Source organism: Micropterus salmoides, unplaced genomic scaffold (assembly GCF_014851395.1).
Source record: "Micropterus salmoides isolate LMB-PRFRI ecotype aquatic unplaced genomic scaffold, ASM1485139v1 Ms_hic_scaffold_20, whole genome shotgun sequence".
Lineage (NCBI taxonomy): Eukaryota > Metazoa > Chordata > Actinopteri > Centrarchiformes > Centrarchidae > Micropterus > Micropterus salmoides.
The window spans coordinates 7,126,921-7,149,800 of NW_024041151.1; the positions used below are offsets into that span (position 1 = coordinate 7,126,921).

Sequence of the window (22,880 nt, forward strand, 5' to 3'; positions counted from 1 at the left end):
GGTGCTTAGATGACAATGTACCTGCTAATCCCTGACAGGCCTCAATATGACCTATACCAGGGAATAGTACGTACGAGATGTCTGACATCACAGCGCCAAAACACGCAATGCTGGATATAAAAATATTGCAATTAGTTTCTGAGATGGGGTATTTAGTTTTTGTTTTGTTTTGTTTTTTTAATATAAGTTAAATACAAACAACAACCATTACATTGTCATTAAATTCAAAAAACAATCAATACAATATATTTTTTAACCAAGAATATCATCTCATTTTTAAGGCAGCGATCCAAGGGTTAAAGGTCAGAGTCCTCCATTCTCCTCCAGTTTTTGAAACAGTGCCAGGCTGCGGAGGCGGGACTGCCTTTCTCCGTTCTTCCACAGAATCAGCAGGTGGTCTGCCGAGCATGTGACCAAACCGTTTTCCCCAAAGCTCACAAACATCTGACAGAAGAACAAAAAGGCATTGTTAAAGCACAATCATGACAACCATACTAAAGTACAACAGAAGTTTGGACATCATAAATTCACACCTGGACGGCCCCTGAGTGTCCAATCAGATCTCCAGTCAACTCAAGTGTCCTGGTGTTCGGGACGTCTATGACCTTCTTTGACGGAGGACCAGTCTGTTTGTTTGGACGGCCAAAAGTCCACATTCCAAAGAACCCTGGTTTGATGGACAGAGAGAAAAGACTCATTTAGAATAATGGTACTGCAAGAACAAAATGTTTTCTGTACATCCATGGAGATATAGAAGCCAGGTAGGATTGGCTAAAAACAGCAGTTACATCATTAGAGGGGATAATCAACCAGAATGTCTTATGGTGAAACTACTTTTACTACTTTTTAGAAAGAGACTGAATTTAAAGCTTCAATCAATATTTTTATACAAATAATGTATCAAATGACATTATTTTCTTTTCCAGGGGGCGACTTTCTGTGTTTCACTTCAACCAGCCCCAGAAGCAAGTGTTTGAAATGCTTCTTCTTCTTTGTTTCAATAGCTGTAGGAGGCTTGTGCACACGAGGCCTCATTTTCCCAAATCTTTACAACGGAGGTGGTGAATGCAAAGTTCACATAACCCATAGTGCCATAGTGGTGACATTTTTCCTGCAGGTAGAAATAGATTTTTCTTTAAACATGCAGTTAGTAATTTTCTTTTTCCACTTAGGGCAGCGTAAACAAGCTGTGAACACAACATTAACATATCGTCAGCTTTTAAGTTGAACTTCTTAGCAATCAGTTGCCTATTTACTCATCCAGCAGTTATTGAGCAACATGAACATTCATTTGGAGTTGTGTTTCTGGCCACCTGGTAACTGTTACTCCAATATCCACTCTCTTTTAACTCTGGTTTTGGTCTCTATTATCTCCTGAGGGAAATATCTGTCTCTTTAGCGGCTAAATGCTCCACTATGTTCACCAGCTAGTCTCTAACTGTGTCTGTCTGCTGCCTGCTGCTGAGCAGGTCGTGTACAGTGGGTTTTTAAGAGCTTTGTAACTGAACAGCTGCCTGCTGTGACTGAAAATGACACTAAGAAAATGATACAGAGTGAACCAAACCAGACAGCTAAACAATGAGCTAAAACTCACTATAAAGATCTGTAAAGCCGAGAGAAGCTGCAGATTCAGGTGATAAATGTCTGTAGGTTTGCCACTACGTGTGACCCCTTTCACAGTGTCATATTGTTTTAACATTGTCATTTTTGTTTTTTCGCTGAAAGACATCTGCCTGCTGCTGCTGGAAACAAAGCTGACGCTTTATCATAACAGTCAAGCTGTAGGTCTTATAACCAAAACAATGAGCTAAACACTCCACAGAGCTGAGGGGAACCCCAAAGTTGGGTGACAATCCTGTGTGGGTTTTTCATTATTAATCGCAGCTTTTACATTAGAGTCTTTGTTTCCCCAAATCTGGGCAACAGAGCCAGGTTACACCAAACGTTTCCTTTAAAGACCACAAGAGATGAAAGTGATTGATTTCTGGTTTCCTGGAGACATAAAACAAGCGACAGACAAATAATTGGCTTTTGGTGATGATTAGCAAGTGATGTAGCCTGAGTGTAGTCTCCAGCCAAGATCTATTCAGAATCACCACAGCGCTACACTGACTGTAGACAGCTAGACCATCAAAGACCGCTAGACCACACAGACACAAGCTCAACTTTAGACCACCCCACTTAAGTAGAAAACACAGCCTCTCTGAGTGTTGGTACACTTTCCTTTGATTTACACAATATGACATCAGGACTGCATTACTGCACCTCCCAACGCCCACACATCAAGACACACAACTACACACACACTAAAGTTGAGTGCTGGCAATTTTCCTCAGTGTTTGAACTTTCTGATTCATATTTATGCATGTGATCCATCACTACGATGGCAGTTTTCTTAAGACGGCATATCCATAGCAGAAATGGGACGAGGGTCTACTGCTAGATATGTCTGTATGTTTGTATGTGAACTACTTACCATCCAATCATGACATTTAGCTCTGAAACTGTGCGTGTGTGTATGTGTGTGTGTCCTGTTGTGTCCCACGTGTCACCTGGAGAGGCTGGTTCAGCAGTTAAAGGCAGGTCTTGGATCTCCCACATCCTCACGCTGCCATCTTCAGAGCAGGACATCAGCTCGCTGAAACGAAGACAGTGTCAAACAAACGGTTTAGTCCAACAGCTGCTTTAATCACAGGCAGTTCTCCTGTGTGTAAACTGAGCGTATTGCACACACACATCTAGGAACAGATTTGACAGGGACACAGATAGACACAGTCTTGTTCCTAATCTCCTGTTTGTTTCGCAGGACTCTTATTTTTTTGTATTGTCTGTTGATGATATGTGGAATAAGCCAAGAAATTGAATAAAAAAATAAGAATTATAATACAACACAGCATATGTGTGAGAATAGGGATCTTAATGTTAAGGGAGAATATAAGTTTTATGTGCACCAAAGATCCAGGCAGCATAATGTAATTACCAAAACTACTCAGCTTTTTTTAGGTTGTATTCACACCTCTCTTTTTTGGTTCGACTGAATCAAACTCACGTTCATTTCTCTACTTGGTGCTGATCTTTTGGGCAGGTGTGAACAACCATACTGAGGCCCAGCTGAACAGGTTGTCTCGTTCCAGTTCCAAACAAACTCTGGTACGGTTCATTTAAGGTGCGAACGTGGTCCGACCTTGATCCAACCCAATTGCAGAGAGCACTGCGCCTATTTGGAGTTAACAGGCTCTCGTAGTCAGTGCAGATTGTGTCTTTAATTACACTGATAACCACCTCATATTACAGACAAATCTGGAGACAAATGCACTGAGCCTAGGCTGACTAGTGTGACAGGGTCAGATTTTTATTGTGCAATTAGTGGTGATGAAATGGCTAAACATGACTCATTAGTGATAGCAGTATGCTGTAATGTTAGCAGTAATCATTTCTGATGTAATAATCTGTTGATCTGTTTGTGTAAACATAGTCTCCCTCTATGAATTCAAACTTTATACCTGATCCAACTTTTGCGCAGTTCCGTTGTAAGCATGCCATGGTAGGCGTACATAAGCGCATGCTCTCTCTGCCAGAGCTTAAATAGTATATTTCAGTTTGTGAATAGAAAGATTCCTGCTTTTCCCTGCCCCAGGATTTCTATCCAATGATTTGATGACCTCAAGACACATGTGATTTTATTTTATAACTTCTGGTTCACTTGCAAAAAGGGCAGTGTGAAAGCAAACTACACCAATCAAAAATAATCAACATTGTATTTGGTCCAGAGCAAAGCAAGTGACCTAGCTGACTTTGCTCGTCTGAATCCGCCCTTAGAAAAAAAAGGAAGAAATTAGACTTTCCTTTAATTTTTGCTTTTGTAAATTATTATAATCATTGGAACTCTAACATATTCATATAAATATACTAATAAAAAGGCGAAAATGTCTTGATATATTTATACCTGTCAGATAACATCATGGTGTGTAAGACATTAGAGTCATGGGCAACCTTCCTGTAGGCCACCACTGTCTTGGTCAGAACGCTGTACACGTACAGGCCGCTGCCCACAGCTGCAAGGACGTGCTACAAAACACACAAGGTTTTTTTTATGTATCACGATGACAAAGCAATATAGCACAATACAGCAGGTGCATCCACTCATCCCGTCTTCCTCACCTTTCCATTGGTGGTCAGATGCTGAATGGACATCTCACTGGGTTTGGGAGCGGCCAGTCGTATTTCAGACTGAGTGCAGGCTTGTGACTCCTCCCACAGGATGTGCTCATAGGCAAAGACATTCCAGTCGATAGCATCCCATAAGATCAACTCTCCCGCGTGGGAACCGCTGGCAAAGAGCCGGTCTGAAGAAGATATGGTATATATATAACACGTGTACATAATGAACCAAAGGGTACAACCTGCAATTTAACTGAATGAAGCCACTTTGACTTTGAAATATGAGTCAGAGTTTCCTGACAAACTGACCATTGACATTTATAAGAGCTCGAATCTGGTCCTGGTGATCGGACAGACAGCGGATCTCAGCCATTGACAGAGAGGAATCAATAGAGACTGTCAGTCTGTAGATCACTGCAAAGGAGACAAAATATAGGTCAAGGTTCTTTTAAGCAGTGGTTCACAACGTGGGGTCCGGGGACCCCCAGGGGTCCTTCAAGGGGTCCCCAGCAAAAAGTTGATGAAACTGTAATTTAAAAGAAGATATATTAACCACAATTATTTAATTCTATAATTCCATCCATACGTAACGCATAGACAGAATGTATCACTATTTTGGTCACTAATTTCATACACTTTCTGTAATAAAAAATCTAAAAGCAAATATTCTATCAGATGGGGAACTAAATAACAGAACTAAATCTTATCAAATGTCCATGGTCTAATAGATGTCAGTTTAGGGGTCCTTGATATGAAAAAGTTTATTACCACTGCTTTAAAGCCATGTCATTTTAATCTATTTGCACATAACATACTGTAATTATTGAATACTTTAGTCATCAAAATCTATCTCTTACCTATCTCTTTATCCATCGCAGCTGCTATACAGTTCTTGGGCAGCTCTATTAAAGCAGTTATCCCTGCAAAATGACAAAACACAAAGACAACATTAATCAGTTTGTGTGCAAACAGAAGTGTCGGGGGTGAGTACAGTTGGTGCAACAATCAACACGTGATTTGTTTATTGTGACAGTTATTTTTCCTTTGGTTTCTCCTTACCAGTGTCGCTGTGGTTCTGTTTTTGACACTGCAGCTGAAAGTCTTTGTTCCATGCACACAGTTCCTCCCCGCCGGAGACCCACACACACAGCCGCTCCAGCACCAGCAAACACTGAGAGAGACACACAGCGGGATCCAGCACGGGAAATACATGCGCTATTTTCAATTTGGACATGCACACATACACACACAATATCAGCGAAGAATATAAATCAAATGTAATTAACCTATGGATTCTGCAATTAACCTTAATCTATCATCAAGAGGAGGCAATTAGCATTTTTATTTTAAATCATATCTGGCAGCCCAACCTTGGTGTCATACATGTTAATTAGTTTGTTATATATCTTGTCAACATAAACTTAATTGCCCAGAGTTGGATGACATGACTGGCATATCCAAGAAAATCTTATATTTAGGACCAAGACGTACTGGATATGTTGTTGGAGCACTGAGCAAACATTTCTGCAGCTGTAACTGTTTCTTTCAAAACTACTTTAAATTTTTGATCTTTTCAATTCTTAAAAACACACAGATACTTGCATACATATTGCTTATGACGTATTTCAGACATACTGTTGTCAGGGAATAATAAACAATGCAGAAACGAGGCGTAACCTGAAACCCAAAACTCCTCAAAGCAGATGTGTACAAAGGATTAAACTTGGAATATGTCCCAATTAAAAATGACTAATAGTTTTCTAAAGTCACTGGGGAAACAGAGCACTATCACAGCTGATGATATTTAACAGCTACTAAGATTAACAGAAAAACAATATACAATTATATTGCCCTTCAACTACACATTCTTGTATAATATAAATTAAAGTGTCACATGTCAGGTGTTGTTTTAAGAAAATCGAACTATGAATTAGCTTGCACCGTTTAGTGTACCAAACTGAAATGGAGTGGAAACCACACCCAACCAGCACTGTGACGGTCAGGTTTCAGAGTTGAAAATCCTCCTGCAGCCACTTTCTTACAAACACTGTAGTTTTTATACCAACATTAGGTAGATAAATAACTAAAATAAGTTGTTCTACATGTGATGGTGCAAAACCACAGCTGTCACGAACACCAATTTCCTTCACTTTACCGCCTCTAATTGGTTGTTTTATGCACTCGAGGAGAGATGTGACTAGCCTTCTTTTCAAACACTTTTTAAGATAACTTTAATCACCTGGTCAATGAAATGTCAATCACTCGATGTCAACTTCACAGAGTCTGATGTGCTGTCTTCAAATGCCTTGTTTTCTCTCACCAAAAGTTTAAAATCCAAAAAGTAATCAGTAAACTATTACATATATAACAGAGATGCAGGAAATTCTCACATTTGAGCAGCTGGAACCTGCAAACGTGAAGCATTTGTCCACTGTTTTTGCTTGAAAAACGACAAATGACATTCACCACCTCCGTTGTAGAGATTTGGGAAAATGAGGCCTCGTATGCACAAGCCTCGTTCTTCTGTAGCCCTTTCGTTAACGTGACAACATTCAATTCAGAGTTGTCTGTGTTGGAAGTTTTACGCAAATGTTTATAGGTCAGACATAGTAAGATTAGCATCATGACTTTCACGTAAAAGTGACTCAGATACATTTAGGTAACAAGGTACATGTCTGAAAGGGGCTTATCAAATACCTTTACAGAAGACTGAAGATCTGAAATAGTCTGGACTCTGTTGCCTGTATCAGGGTTCCACAACTGACACATAAGATTAAGGAAAACCAAGTTTGAATTACAAACACAACAATTACACATGAATGATTTTAGTGTGTGTTTAAATGTAGGGGTGTTTGCTCTGTCTTTGGTATGAGGATACACTGAGACTGCGGTCTGAGGAGGCTGTGATGAGCGAGGTGTGCAATGTGGGCCCATTCTTACAGGTGAAGGTGGTTATTGCTGTTATTTGCTGGGAATGGCCCCTTAGCTCCTGCAGCCTTTCCCCGGTCTAACAGTCAGAGAGAGAAAAAAAAAAAAGCAATTAGCACCACTGTGTTGTGTGCAGTTTCACAATGCACTGAAATTATGAACTTGCAATGTATTACCTCAATATTCCACACCAAAATAAGACCATCATCCCCTGCTGAGGCACACCTAGAATACATAAGATGAAAGGTATCAGTTGTTTCTTGAAAGCAGACTCATACGTGACAAAAATCCTTCAGTGGTAGTCTCATCTTTTGCGAGTTCACGAAGCGTAGTCGAACACACCAAGTTCATCTCTATCTGTGTGAGGAATTATTTCCTGTAGGTCCATCTCCACCTGAGAAATCTGTTTTTAAAAAAAAACATCTGTCCTGGGGGTTTTCTATCTTCACTTGCCCTCTGACCCTCAACCACCCTGTTCCCAAAATCAAAAGACAGGATGAGCAGATAAAAAAAGAGAGTTAAAATGAGAAGAAAGGAACTGTCCAGGATACATTTTCTGACTTCAAAAGCAATCTGGAGAGAATTTTCTGGCCTTTGCCCCCGACTGTGGACCTGTGTGCGTAGAGGACGAGACCCAGAGGAGGGGGTTATTATTGGAGGAGACCAGGCGTGAAGCAACCCCCACCTCCTGACATACACATACACACACACTTAGTTCTGTTATAAATCCCAATCTGACCACTTATGCAGACCCACTCTGCCATGCCAGTGTGCAGCACACTTCCACCAAGAGAGGAGAGCAGGTGCAAAACCTTTCTGTGTGTGCGCGCATGTGTGTATGGACAGCATTAAAAGGCTTTGGTTATACTGTACTGTGCACACACAATCACATAGTGGTGATGATTGGGCTCTTGTCATGCTCTGTAAGTTTGCTGTAGGTGAGGATCTCCTGTCAATCACAGAGGGATAGAGGCCAGCCAAGGGTAGAGAGGAGAGAGGTTAGAGAGAGAGAAGAAAAGGGGGGGAGGGGTTGTGGTCTACTTACCTGAAGTCATCAATCTGCACCAGAAATCGAACAATGTCAAAATGTCCTTTCAGCACCTGCAGCTCAGTGAAGCAGTTTTTGGGCTGTTCCTCTCCGATGCACAACACGGGGCTTTTCTGCAGACATAAGAGCGAAAGTAGTGAGACAAACAGGCTGTGGTGCAGAGGCAGACAGTGGTGGAAGCTAACTCAGTACATTTACCCAAGTATTGAACATTTTAAGGGATTTGTACTTTAAGTATTTTCATTTTCTGCTAATTTATACTTGTTCTCCACTACATTTTAGAAGGAAATATTGTACTTTTTACAGCACTATTCTTACCACAGTTTAATATTTCACCTTAAAATGATGGGTTTAATAAATACAATGCAGAGAAAAAGGCAGTGTCTACTGAGGGCCCCTTGTCATGTTTCAGATGTCTATAAGTTGTAGGTTGTAAGCAGTTTCACCAAAGAGACATTTCCCCTAAACTGCTCACATGGTTTGAGGATTATCCAACATTTCACAACAGAAACAAGGATTAGAGAAAAGTCTGCAAAATGATCAACAATTAGTGTAGCATAACTTTGTTTTTTTATCTTTCATACCCCATTAATAATCTCACAACCACTCAGAATCTTGTAACCTTTTGGAGGTCTGGAACTACTGGACTAAACGGCATATAGTTAAAACTAGCTCCACCTTTAAATTTAAATACTGCTTACATTTTATTACATCAGAAAAAAATAAAATGCATAATAATACATCAATCAATGAGTAACTTTACTTTTGATACTTCAAGTACATTTAGCTGATGATACTTTTACTTGAGTAGAATTTTGAATGCAGGCCTTTTACTTATATTTAAGTATTTTTACATTGTTATTTTGCTGCTTTTACCGAAGCAATACTTCCCACACCAGTTATTTCATACTGGGCTTCAATGCACTATGTGCTACACTATGTATAGATATAGAGTGGATGTTTATCTGGCTTATATAATTTGTCATTCTTACTACTGATAATGATTAATATTTAAAGAAATTTTAAATTGGTTATATTATATCAAGGAAAATAGATATATTTTGACAAGAACTCTGATACACGTAGCTATAGATACACTCAATTTGTCTCATAAAACTTTTTCACAATAAAACACACATGCAGAATATACTAACACTGTATCACACAGTAAAAATTGTAAGTACTAACTATGTTAGCAGCATTTTTTTTTATTGTAGCATGCAGCTGTAGTGCTAAAAAAAAAATATCAATCTGCAAAATGAAGCAACTACAGCAGTTAAATGCAGTGGGTTAAAAGGTGCAATACTGCCCCCTGAAATGGACATGAAGCATAAAGTAGCATACAACTGAAACACTCAAGTATAGTACAGGTACCATAGAGCTGCACTTAAGTACAGTACTAGATTAACTGTGCTTTGTTACTTTCCACTATTGGACCCCAATCTTACAAATCTTTTTTCGCAGTTACATAAAAGCTTATTGGGCGATTAGACAGGTATGTATTAAGCCAAACAACATTACTATAAATCAGATAGGATACATTGTGAAGTGACACTAGCTAACATACAGCTGAAACTAATGAATTGCTTCAGGACATTTGCCAGCACTCTGTTTTGAATGACACAGCGTGTAATCATTTAAAAATTGCTGCAGATATATAAGTAATGAGAAAGCAGTTCATTTTGGAGAAAGTGGCCATTGAATGCATGTTGAGTGAAAGCAATGAAAATGTATTAACAGTCTGGTGCACATTCACTTCTGTTTCTTGACCAATGCATGTTAGCAATCGAAAAGAAAACTGTGTGTTAGCTTTAAACTGTGAGCTACATCTTACCTCCACTGAACCCGGAGCTTCTCGACCACCAAGAATCCACCGAAGCATGACTTCGTTTAATAGCGATTAACGTTTGCTGAAGGAACAGAATAAAGCCAGTTTACAAACACATCTGAATATGAGCATAAACATAGCTTAACATGTCCGTTAGCATAACAAACACGCTTTTTATTTCACCCGTCATTGGCGCAAACAGAGATGCCAGAAAACGCTTCCGCCTGGTCAAATATCTTCTTAATTACCGCCTTCAGGAGAGGAAACTCAGATGTAACGATCCGTGTTGTTGATATTTTCACCCAAAGCAGATAAATGTACCGTTACAGATACACAAGTACGTAAGCGAGCTAAATGTTGTTAGAGGTAACGTTACATTTCAGTCACGACCACAACAAATCATTCTTGTGACTCAAACTACGGAAGCTTCGGTTGGACACGATTCATTCAGGCCGATAAAAACAGGAAGTGAGTGTAATGTACCAAACATTGTATTTATTGATATTTAGCCTATTTATCGTGCTTTCTTTAAAGATCTCTCCCGGACCGTTTTTTTTAAATATATAAAAATGCCCTGCTTTGAATAAAATTTTGTCTTTTTCCAGAAAAAGTCCAATTACCTTCTCAGAAGTCTTGAAATTACATCTAGGCACAGGTGTCATTTACACTGGGGACCACTTTTTGAAATGGCTGACTTTGTCCCCATAACTTTGTTGAAGAGAAGTGTTAAAGATATTTTTAGGGGGCTTAATAGATGTAAAAGGGAAAGGTAAGAGGAGTCTGGGTTGGAGTCACTGGCTGACCCCACAAGTGTTCACTGACCTTCCAGCTGTAGTTATTTCTCCCATGTGACTTTCCTTGTTAGGGAGACAATTAGACTGAGGGTGTAGCTCAGGTGTCAGGCTAGCAGATATCAGTGTTCTCTGGGAATCTAGCAAGGTTGAGTCTTACAAGTATGTTTACAAGAACTCAGTGGCTCCACAGATTAAGAGTACAACTCATGGATAGTAATGATTCCAATATGACGCAGTATTGAAATCTAAACATCAGATAGATTTGTTCTTCTAGGTTAAGGCCAGCTTAAGATGACCTAACAGGGAAACCTACAGGAACTAGGGGGAAGACATAAACATAAAAGATAGTATCCGTCAGATTTGGTGTTGGCAATGTTAACTATCAAATGAAAATACTTTGAGAAAGGTTTATTTGCACGATAATAAAACATGCAATGCAATGTAAATATAGAAGAAACAAATGTGCGTTGTCCAAAAAAAGTAACTTAAGCCAAAAAAAATAAAACCAGCTACTCATTACTGTATTAAATTCAAATATTTTTTATATTTTTAATTGTACCCTTAATTTTCTGTTTCCCTTTATATATATATAACATATCCTCCATAAAATGATGCAGAAAATGTCTCCAGAGTGCAGGGAATTAAGTATTTAATGCTCAAACTTTTATGAGGGAGGACCCCCACTAATATTTCAGCATTGAATATGTCTTAAAAATAGAGCTAACATTTTTTCTTCTTCTTGTGAACGCAATATTGTGCATCGTCAGGTATCGTGAGCTAAATGTATTGTCACACCCCGAAGCTGACCCCTTATGTCCCCACCACTTTTCAACACAAAGTGACTAGTGACCGCATCTAGGCCTACTCATCATCTGTCATGACAGATCCAGAATAGGCGAATGTAGAAACCGCGTTGCCAGTTTTGGCTGACAAAAAGTAGCCCAATCAGAGCCTAAAACATTTTAATTTTCTCAGCATGCTTCATCAGAGTCTTCACCTTAAATGAAGAGATGTACGCTTTTACCACATCTGTGAGTGAATAATTATTTGAAATAGGAAAAAAGTTTCAACCTAATAAAATGAAATTACATTTAGTTTTGCTGGTTATCGGCCATTACACATTAAGCCAAATCTATTGAACTCAGTGCACTGTTGATCTCAGGGGTGGAGACAATAAGCCAATTTATTGAAATATAGCTGAAAGTTAGAGGAAACTAACCAAATGATTAAAAGGTAATCCAAATTATCACAACAGGCCAACAAGTCCATTCTCTGCCAGTGTGCACTGGAGGTTTCCACGCCACATATTAGGTTCAACTTTAAGTAGCATATTGGATCACATGTGGCTTCCAAACTACAGCAGCTGTGAGTGCTTGAAATATCATGCCCCTATACACAGATTTAAGGTGAGCGCATGAGAAACTTTCCCCCTTCAGCAGATCCAGAATAGCCTCCTAGTGTCTGCACATACGTAAGTCTGCATAGTGAAGCTCAAACATCTAGGTATCAACAGTGAAGGGGAGTGTTAACAGACTGAGCACTGTGTAGCTTGTGTTTAAATGGGTGTGATTCTCCTGTTTACTACTAGATGGCAGTGTGTAACAATCCCATGAGATCAGAGGAAGGTTCAAACCTCTATTATCAAGGGAATGTAGAGTTTCCAAGTGTTTCCCCTTGCATGTATCTAAATTATGAATGTAATTCTTAAAAGACAAAATCAAATAATTTGTTTTTATTTCACTTCTCTCTGCCTGCAGTTTGTCTTACTTCCCCTCATTTCTCTCCTCCTTCCTATGACTTCTGCATTCACGTTGTCCTGCTTTCCCTTCATATCTTCTTCCTCCCTTCTACATTCTCCTGCTCTCAGTGTCCCCCTGTTTAACACACTTACCACACACACACACACTCACACACACACTCGCACATCACCCTGTGTCTACTCCTGCTCCCCCGATTGAGACGACACACAGTGTAGGGCCTGTGACCTTCATGGTGGCTCAGATCTGCGGCTGGCACTGATTTCTGATTTAGTGTCGATCCGCTGCGCTTGTCAGAGGCTGCGAGGTGCTTTCCATGCGGTAATAGAAAAGCTCAAGGGCAGCTGGAGAAAGGAGGAGGGTCAGGGAGAGGGATTGGTTGAGGTGGACTGAATAGGTTTTAGATTTGGGAATGGGTGATGCTCTGTTTGTTTAACTATGTGTCAGATGTCTGAATGAATGGGTCAAATATGGCAACTCTAGAGAAGTGTTTTGAGTTATAATTCATTCAAAAGATGTGAAGGAATGTGACTCACGTACAAGATTACAGCCGTGCTAGCAGCTCTATGAGGCTTTACACAGGCACAATGGTGCTTTGAGCTAAATGCTAATGTTAACATGCTCATAATGAGATGGCTAACATGCTGATGTTTAGCAGGTGTAATGTTTGCCATGTTCACCTTCTTAGTGTAGCGTTATAGGATGCAAACATTTACTAATTAGCTTTAAACAGTGCAGCTGAGCCTGAATTTCTCTAAGGCTGAGTCATGTGGTTATGAACAAAAGGTTTTTTTTATTATACCTTTATTTTACCAGGCAAGTTAATTAAGAACAGATTCTTATTTACAATAACGGCCTGGCAGGAGATAAAGGCCTCCTTTAGGGAATGGGTACTGGGATTAAATAAAATAACATGAAGACACAGGACAACAACACAGTCCCAACAACTAACGCTGAAAACCAGGCACAAAGAAACCAAATGAAAGAATAATAAAACACAGACAAGAAGAAGCAGGGCAGCCGGGCAACATTAAATCAAAACACACACATAGCATCAAGTTTCTGTAAATGAGCTGGTGGTTTTGCTTTTAACAGTGGCAGTGGTGATAGAGTAGAGAGCTTTATTGTTTTTTGTAGTTGGTTCCAATCGTTGGGCACAGCAAACCGAAAGGCAGTGCGGCCTAGCCGTGCGTTTGCTGGAGGGATTTGTAAACGGATGTGACTAGAAGACCTGGAGCTGTAGGTGGAGTAGCCGATTGGACACATTAAAATATTCAGCTGATGATGGCACTGGATGAAAAGTCAGGGATCATCAAAGTCATTAGAATTCATCCTGAGAGAAAAATGAATGTCTGTACCTTCCAGACGTATAATCCATCCAATAGTTGTCGAGATATTTGCGTCTGGGCCAAAGTGGTCGACCAACATCCCACTCAAAATCACTAATGTCAACATCATGGTGCCCCTAAAAGATACAGCCTTTAATTATGGACCAATCCATCAAAGAGTTATTTAACAGAATTAATAGAAATGTTGTTGGTTGGCATTAGAAGAAAAGTCGGGGAACCACATAATCACAAGTTATTAGAATTCATCTTCTGGATACAGTGAATGTTTGTACCAGATCATACCAACAATTTGTTGAGGCATTAGACCTAAGTGGTGGACCAACTGAAATTGCTATCCCCAGAGCCATGCCAAGAAATGAGGAGGTAAAGACACATTATAGGGTGAAGATAAGGAAGAATTCATAAAAAAACAAACAGAAAGGGAGATACGGCAGAGATTCAGGAGTTCACCAGGAAGAAATGGGAGATAAAAATAAGTGGTTCCTGAGTTCCGCGGCTTTGGTCTGTTGTAGACGAGGTGTCAAATATGACCAATGGCAGGAATCAGCTAAGAGGTGAAGTCATGATGCGATGGCCACCAAAACACTCAGAGCACTAAAGAGTCAGAGCAAAGAAAAAAGTGGCCTCCGCCATAGTGCCTGATCTCATCCCCCTATCTCCACACTGTAAGGAAAACAAATGGTTATGATGATGGAAAAGGAATTAAGCTGTAATTTAACAATGGGCCAACAGCAGAATTCAATAACGGGCTCCCTCTCTCGCTGTTCGGAGGGGTCTGGTAGAAGAGAAAGTCTCATTCTTGACCAACACACTTCACTGTCCCTCTTCATCAGGTTTTCACTGTGTTCTGATTTTGCTGCCTTTACCTTCGCCCTACATGGGATCTGCACTCAGGCCTGAACACGCAGGGAAGCACCTTCAGAGGTCCATAGGTAATATAGATATACAGCATTTGTCTTTAATTCTTATTTCAATAAAAATATATGACAATTTTTTTAAATTCAGTTCAATTCAGTTTTATTTATATAGCTCCAATTCATAAATATCTCACTGCACTTTTAATATAGAGCAAGTCTAGACAGTACTCTTTGTAATATTATTAACAGAGACCGAACAATATCCACCATGAGCAAGCACTATCTAAAAATGTTATGTAAACAACACCAATATACTACTTTACTAGTATTTTTTCTCTATCCTATCTGAGGCACTCGTCCCAAAGTCCAGTCATTCCAAAGAAACAGGTCCCAAATATAACTTTTCTTTTCTCTTTTTTTTAAGTCTACACTATAGTTTTTTGCAAATATGACTCAAACTGGATTAAACTATGTATTTGTTGGGGACTATTTTCAGCCACAGATTGATATACATTTGATGTATTATAGATTATTTATGCTATCAGATGTAGGTGTGTATGTTAGATTGAATCACTACAGCGCCTGTGTTCATCATGTTGGAGGGTCGTGTCACCCAACTACGTAGCAGTTTTTAGACAACAATAGAGCTCTGTGCCACAGATCAATAAGCTACATGGTTTTGACTACACAGACCATTCCTGTTAGGATTAGTTCATTGTTGGTTTTGGCCTTTTCAAAACTATAACCCTTTAAGTGAAGATTCTCAGTCATCCAGGTCATGGTTATCCAAAGAAGGTTAAAGTCAAGGGCAACTGAACTTGGTTGAAGATACTAGAAGACGTTTCCTCCCTCATCCAAGGGACTTCTTCAGTTCTGACTGACTGGTAGGGAAACTAAGCTATTTAACCTCAGTGGGGTCGTTGAGGTTAAAGTGTCAAAAATGTCAACACAGAAGGGCCAACTCCTCAAAACGTCTTCTAGTATCTTCAGCCAATTCCAGTTGCCCTTGACTTTAATCTTCGTTGGATATAACCCTTTAAAGGACAGTTTATTGTCCTTTAAAGAACTGTTCAGTGTTCAGTTCTCACATGCCCAGTGCATTGGTATTGTTAATAGGCTATCTCATATTCATTCCTCCTTTTCAAACTGGCCATGAAGAGCCACTTGCCTAACACAACTCCAATTTAACAGACGGGCAAGAGGGCATTCAAAAGTCCAGACACTGCAGCAGTCTGAGTACTTGCTTACACAATAGGGTGTTCAGGGGCGAGTTCAGCGCCGACAAAACGTAGCAAATCGCAAACGGTTTTGCACCAGTGTGCAACATTTTCAAATTGATCGACATGTTTCCTTGCGACGTTATTCAACGTTCCGCAGCAGGCTTTGAGGTATTTTTTCTTCTGTTTGGTGGGTAGTGGCTACAACCAAGTGTTATGAAAATGCACCTCTTTCACATTATCTTTTTTCTTTTTTGCACATTTCAAAAGTTGGCTTAAAATTCACTTGACAATTAGATGGAAACATGGCTTCTGTCAACACTTCATAATGACTATTTCTTTGGTAGAAAGTCGTCCAATAAAATCTGTCCACAGAAAATATGTTTCTTTCTGTTGTTGATGTTTTGTTTTTTAACTGATCCTTTAATTTGTATATGGTGACACTCGAGCCATAAAGAGCTCATTAACACAAAGTGGATGTGGATCTGATTAGAATACATATGGCACATAATCCAAAAGGATCATGATCTAAAGATGACCAGGGGAAGACGCCTGAGTGTATTCAAGCTTGTCACTTTGATTTGTCACATGAGTATGACTGTAATTGCTATGTTTCAGTCATCATAGGTTAATTATCAGCCTTGACCTATTACATACACACATACAGATAATCGCACACTTTAAACATGAGGATGAGTGATTGTTTTTGTACAGTCTAAAAAGTTATAAGACATACAGCACAGTAATGTAAAGCTGCCAATTCTCTTTTACTCTGTTTAATCTTCCTCCCTGTCTAACTGATCATCACTGTCAGTCTCTCACCCCTCCTTTCCTTTCCCTCTTCCCTCCCTCATCTGGTGACCCACTAATGTTCTGTTCATTTTCTCTTATGAATAGATAATGGGCAAAAATCAAATCTCTTCATTTGCATGTAATACAATTAAGACCTTTTCAAACAATGACAAATGGAGGGAGCTGCGAGATGTCAGTCAGCCCCGTCAGTAAGAAAGCAGAGACAGAATGGGCGAACCCCTCCATTTTAACGAAAATTAATAAAACCTTCACATGGAATTTTCTCACCGCCATCTGGCATAACAATCACCACGACACTCCTAGACTCTGCCTGTCAAATAAAATTAAAGTTCTCATGAATTTGGATTCGTAACGTGCATGTGGAGACACCAACATACCACTACCCCCAAAAACCCTAAGAATTACATTTTCCTTCAAAAATGATTGGATGTGTGGCCCAGAATGATTTCAGAGATCAAAATCTCTTTATCTATTTATAAGTTCAGACATTGGAAACATGTTCAGCCCAAGTGTTGAAAGTATTGGAGACTTCTGTCTTTATTCGTTTAGCTGTCACTTTTCTCCAAAGTGACTTACAACTGCAATACATGTCAGAGGTCGCACTCCTCCAATAGTGCAAGTGTCCTGCTCAGGTACACAGTGGTGGATGGGTTACAGTAGGAATCGAACCCGGGTCTCTCACATCAAAGGCATGTTAAGTATCCATTGCACCATCACCACCCAAAAATAATATCAACTCGAGGGTCTTGTTAGCAGTTGTGGCTCTGGTGGTGGAGTGGGTCATCTACTGAGCACAGGGTTGGAGGTAAAATCCCCACCTCCTCCTGTCCAAATGTCAAAGTGTCTTTGGGCAAGACACTGAACACTGGAAGATCATCCTGCTTAGAGGAAGATGGAAATGTTTTAGTGTTAGAACTAATGTCATTAACATCTTGTAAGTCTGTATCAAAACAATCCCTTTATGCTAAGCTAAGTGAACCGGCTGCATTGTCTAGCTTCATAATTAGTGTACAGATATGAGACCAGCCATCGATCTCCTCATCTAGCTCTCGGAAAGAAAGTGGTTTTTCCGAAATGACAAAAAATTATTTTGAAGGATAGGGTCAGATGGCTGAAAAACTCCACAGTCCTTGTTTTGTCTCATTCTGAAGTTCAACCAAAGTTTATATGAGGCTTCAGCAGATTGAGTTTGCCACATCAAGTGAATGACTGCACTTATATAGTGCTTTTCTACCTTAACTGACAAAGCACTTTACAATTGGCCTCTCACAAATCACAATCAGAACTGCCAGGTATGTGTACACATACGAGGAATTTGACTCTGGATTGTATGCTCACGATGTGCTTACTTATACAATAATACAACACCACAATAATACAGTAATAAAATCAAACACAGGCTACATTATACACAGACTATAAACAAAAACAAAATAGACAGATTGCAATAGTGCAATGAGCAGAGTGCAAAGGATGCAGGAGTAAATTATTATTGACGTTATTATCATTATGCACATGTCGGAGGTGGCTGTGATACACAGGTGCACCTACACATACAAGCAAACATGTACACATGTACACAGTGTGATGGAGCACAGTGCAAAGGATGCTGGAATAAAAAAAAGTATCATGTGCAGGTGTTATGTACTTGAGGTAGGTGGATTTGGTATACAGTGTATACAATATACTAAATGACAATATGAACAGTATGAACAGCTCTGAAATAGAAAATGATGAATAAATAATAAGTAGCAACCAGTAAACAGGCAGAGTTACTGGGTTATTACACAGGAATTGTTCCTGATACTGTGAGTCAGAGTCAGCTGTTCATCAGAGTGATGGTTTGTGGGAAGAAACTGTCCCCGAGTCTGTTGGTTTTGGCGTACAGAGCTCTGTAGCGTCTACCAGAGGGGAGAAATTGGAAAGGGTTGTGTCCAGGGTGAGATGGATCTGCAGTGATGTTTCCTGCCCGTTTCCTGACTCTGGAAAAGTGTAAGTCCTGAATGGAGGGCACCAATGATTTTTTCTGCAGTCCTGTCTGTCCGTTGTATCCATACACTCCGAACGGAGCTGCCATGCAAGGGGCAGGCCTGTCCACTGCGAGCAACAAGATTTAATGTAGCTACATGTGGACATGTGTTTTGAGACAGACTTGACAGGAAATTGTGTAGCTTAGCTTAACACAAGGACTAAAGATGGGGGAACAGCTAGCCTGGCTCTGTCCAAAGGTAACAAAACATTCCTCCCAGCACCTCTAAAGCTCACTAATTATCATGGTATATCTATTTTTGTTCTTTACAAAAACTGAAGTGTAAAAACAACAAGGTTGTGGGGCCATGTGCCAGATTGTCTCTTGGCTGGACACAGTGAATCATTACAATATAACGTATTAATTATTGAGCTTTAGAGGTGCTGATAGGCAGATCTTCACATTTGGACAGAGCCAGGCTAGCTTTTCCCCTCTGTTTCAAGACTTTAGGCTAAGCTAATGTAACTGCCTTAGCTAAAATGCAAAAGAAAATAAGCACATTTCCCAATAGTGAAATTATTATTGTTATTTTGTTGATATAATAACAAAACTGTGGACCTTTGCAAGTACTTGTTATGATTTATAATACAGTAGCCTAATGCTTATCTATGAATATAAATACAAATGATTTCATTCAGACATCTCCTTACACATACACAAATATTAACATGTGGACATAAACACAGTAACTAGATGCACACACACATGCATGCGCACCTATACACAAATTCTCTCTCTCTCACACACACACACACACACACACACACACACACACACACACACACACATACACAAACTCACACACAGGAAAATTAATGAGCTCTCATTCATAATCCAGGATGGAGAGAGCCATATTCACCCTTGGATGGTTTATTGACTGATTTCATTTATTTGTGTGGAATAAATAGGAGGTAAATATTGGCTCGCTCTCACATTTTCACACACTCGCTGCACAGCATTCTGGGAGAAATGATCCCACCAACAGCAGGGTCACTGATTGGTTACCTCGTCAGTGTGTGACAAATTACCCAATGAGAAATAGGTTACCCATTTCCACAAACTAATTAACCTGGGTGATGGTGAAACAAATTATTACATTTATGTAATATTATTTCACATCTGTCGCTAGACTACAAAAATCTTCATCCCAGTTCCCCGCCCCCAGATCGCTTCTGGTTGTGATTATAAGCACACCCAGACATCATGTCTTGTACATAAATAGTTTTAAATAACCTCCAGTTGAAAACCTATTCACAATACTCCCTTGGTAACATGATGTGTGGTATGTATGAAGAGCTACTTAAGCTTGTCTGATAAGGTGGTGGGGGTACATCAGACATAAAAATGTTGGGAATTAAAAGAGCCTTTTCTGATGCTCACCTGTCAGCAGATGTTCAGTATCAGCAATAATAAGTCTCTCCTGGTTTAAGCTTAGTTTCTTTTCGTACATTCTTGTTACCGTAGCCTCAATGCACATGTGTTATTTACACTGGGGACGCTGGGGACATGTCCCCATCACTTTTTGAAATGGCTGATTTTGTCCCCACCACTTTTTAAAAGCAAAATTGTTTGAATAAAGTTCTGAAATATAGCTTGCCGTTAAATAACAAATGAAAATGCTTTTAGAAATGTTTATTTGCATACTAAGAAAATGTGCTTTGCAACTAAAATATAGAAGAAACAAATGTGCATTGTCCAAAAAAAGTAACTTAAGCTAAAAAACTAAAACAAATTATAAAATGACCCAAAAATGTGCAAGCACCAATCAGCAACATCAACAACTTCTTGACACAGTTTCTTTTTGGCCAATTTTTCTGTTCTCTCCCTTTGAACATGACAAAAGAGGAGGAAAGACTAAATCATCCCTACATATGTGTTGCCTCAGCAGGGATGACATTACATGAGAAGAGTTGATCTACAGGAGAAACAGATCTGAAAGCAACACAGAATGCCTGAGAGCTGCACTGACTTATATTCTGCTATATTTATATATTTCTAAATGTCACATGTTACCTAAATTTTGTGTTTCCTTTACCATAAAACATTTACACCATAAATTGTTGCAGAAACCTTCACCAGAATGCAGGAAATGAAGTGTTTAATGATCAAGATTTCCTGGGGGACGTCCCCCCAGACCCCCCACTCATTTATCTCAGCATTGAGCATATCTTTAAAACACTGTTTAAGGATCTTTTCGTCTCATTTTTTGTGAACCTAATGTTGCTTATCATGATGTCTTGTGAGCTATGTGTCTCTTCACACCCCCTAATCTGAGCCCCTATGTCCCCTTTTCAACACAAAGTGACGCCCACCTCAATTGTTAACAAAAACCAGCAACACCAATATGGAACAACAATAAATCTCCGAATGCCCTTTGGTCCTGCATGGTCCTACCCTTGATTACCTTAAATCATTTGTCTGTGTGCTGCCACCAGCGTACATTGTGCCATCTACATGTTGAACTAGTAATGACAGACCCTTGAGCTTAAATTGTAATTAAGTTACCCTAACAAGACCTACCTGAGGTCCAGTTGCACCTGCTGATGGGGAAAACCTCTCCTTTGTCTATCAAAATATACCTGGAAAAGGAGATATATGTATATAACCCACCCTAAAGACACTTACCTTACACAGCTGCTGACAATATTGTGGAAACTGATTTCTTTAAAATCTTAAAATAACAGCTCATTTTGGTGGAAGACTGACTTGTAATAGGATGTCATTACTACCCCGAGCTCACAGTGCCAGCTACTGCGCAATGTAACACAACTCATCAGCAACCAAGCAATAAGAACAAGCAAAAATTGTAATGTCTGTAACAATGTAAGTTCTTTGGAGCTATCTCGGTATTCTCTGTTTGGATATCATGGCAGAGGCTGCAAAGAGACCGAAGAAGATGTTGTTGAAAGAAGCAAAGAAAAGAGAGAGTGACCAAGTAAGAGACTGGACAGCAGTAAATATTGGACTGGCTAAAATAGCTGAAAGAATGCAAAAGAGACGCCGGGCGGCCTTCTTGATGTTTGAAGTAGCCTAACATCTTATTAGCTGGCTTCCTATGTCTTGTTGCATTTGCTTATGTTTGCCACTGTTAGCAAAGTTGTCGACTAGAGCAAAATCATCCTGAGGTTTCACAGACAGAGGTTTTGCCACTAGCTATAAATCTTGAGTTGATGTTAAATTAGATAACACATTCTGACATTAGTCGGTTGCTGTCTAGCTTTGTGTCTAGCTGCTGCTGCTCTTGTCTTATTCTCTTCTTAGCTTCCACCACTAACATCCTCTTCGGTCTCTTCGCCTCTGCTATTAGCTAACGTTATGTCCATGGAGGCTGTTGGGCCCAGTTATGTTGCATGCTCGCCCAGCTCCAGCTTGTGCACAGCAGAGATTTAAGTTTGTCCTAGACATGACGCCACAGCCTTGTCTTCATGTTTGAATTCTACCTTCAGATACAGTATGTACACAGCCTGTTTATCATTGTTTTATTATTAACATGTAGGTTAATCTTTGGGAAAAGCATGTTTTACGATTAATTATTTGATTGTTGTAGGTGTCACATGTGAGAAAGTTGAAGCTCCTGAGATTCATAATTTCAAGTTGACTACATGCCAAGGTTCACAGCCATTGAATGTTCCTCTTGTTTCAGGTTTTATAGTAACCAGGTGTCGTTCAGCTAAAATATATTAAAATGAAGAAAAACGGCATTGGCCCTCTGCTAATTTGTCAGTATGGAGTTTGGGAATTGAGCATTTTGTGTGGAGATACATATTCCTATTATTGGAAGAGACTTTTGTCCACTTAAAAAAGAAATGCACACTGGGACATGAGCAGTTTCTTGGGCTGGTCCATCACAGAAACTGCAGAACCTACAACTGCTTTCAGGTGCCAGCACGTGAATGATCTCCTCACTGTTTGAAAAAGGATTGGTTACGCACCCTGAAACCAGAGGCAGAGGAGGAAGGTGACTCTTTACTTAAATGAAAGTAAAACTCATAAAAAGTGAAAGTACAAAAGTAATATCAGCCAAATGTACTCAAAATGCAAAATATCCCCTTTCAGAGTGCTATATTATTGTGGACTGTTTATATTATTATTGATGCAT

General features: G+C 39.6%; 1 protein-coding gene across 4 annotated transcripts; it reads right to left on the reverse strand.

The window, feature by feature from the left end:
* Nucleotides 1-144: 144 nt before the first annotated feature.
* On the reverse strand, nucleotides 145-10,378 carry wdr41 (WD repeat domain 41). Of its 4 annotated transcripts, none has more exons than XM_038734208.1 (14): nucleotides 10,149-10,377; nucleotides 9,972-10,047; nucleotides 8,135-8,250; nucleotides 7,266-7,314; nucleotides 7,040-7,168; nucleotides 6,859-6,921; nucleotides 5,221-5,332; nucleotides 5,019-5,081; nucleotides 4,471-4,575; nucleotides 4,162-4,346; nucleotides 3,947-4,068; nucleotides 2,553-2,638; nucleotides 534-667; nucleotides 145-444 (listed from the first exon to the last, which is right to left on the reverse strand). In XM_038734208.1, exons 2-14 carry the CDS (start codon nucleotides 10,017-10,019, stop codon nucleotides 304-306), a joined length of 1,353 nt encoding a protein of 450 aa, XP_038590136.1. In that variant the 5' UTR covers nucleotides 10,020-10,047; nucleotides 10,149-10,377; the 3' UTR covers nucleotides 145-303. The 4 variants fall into 4 exon arrangements, with proteins under 4 accessions (XP_038590136.1, XP_038590134.1, XP_038590135.1 ...); XM_038734206.1 differs by having other exon boundaries at nucleotides 5,221-5,356; XM_038734207.1 differs by having other exon boundaries at nucleotides 5,221-5,356; nucleotides 10,214-10,373.
* Between the last annotated feature and the right edge of the window lie 12,502 nt (nucleotides 10,379-22,880).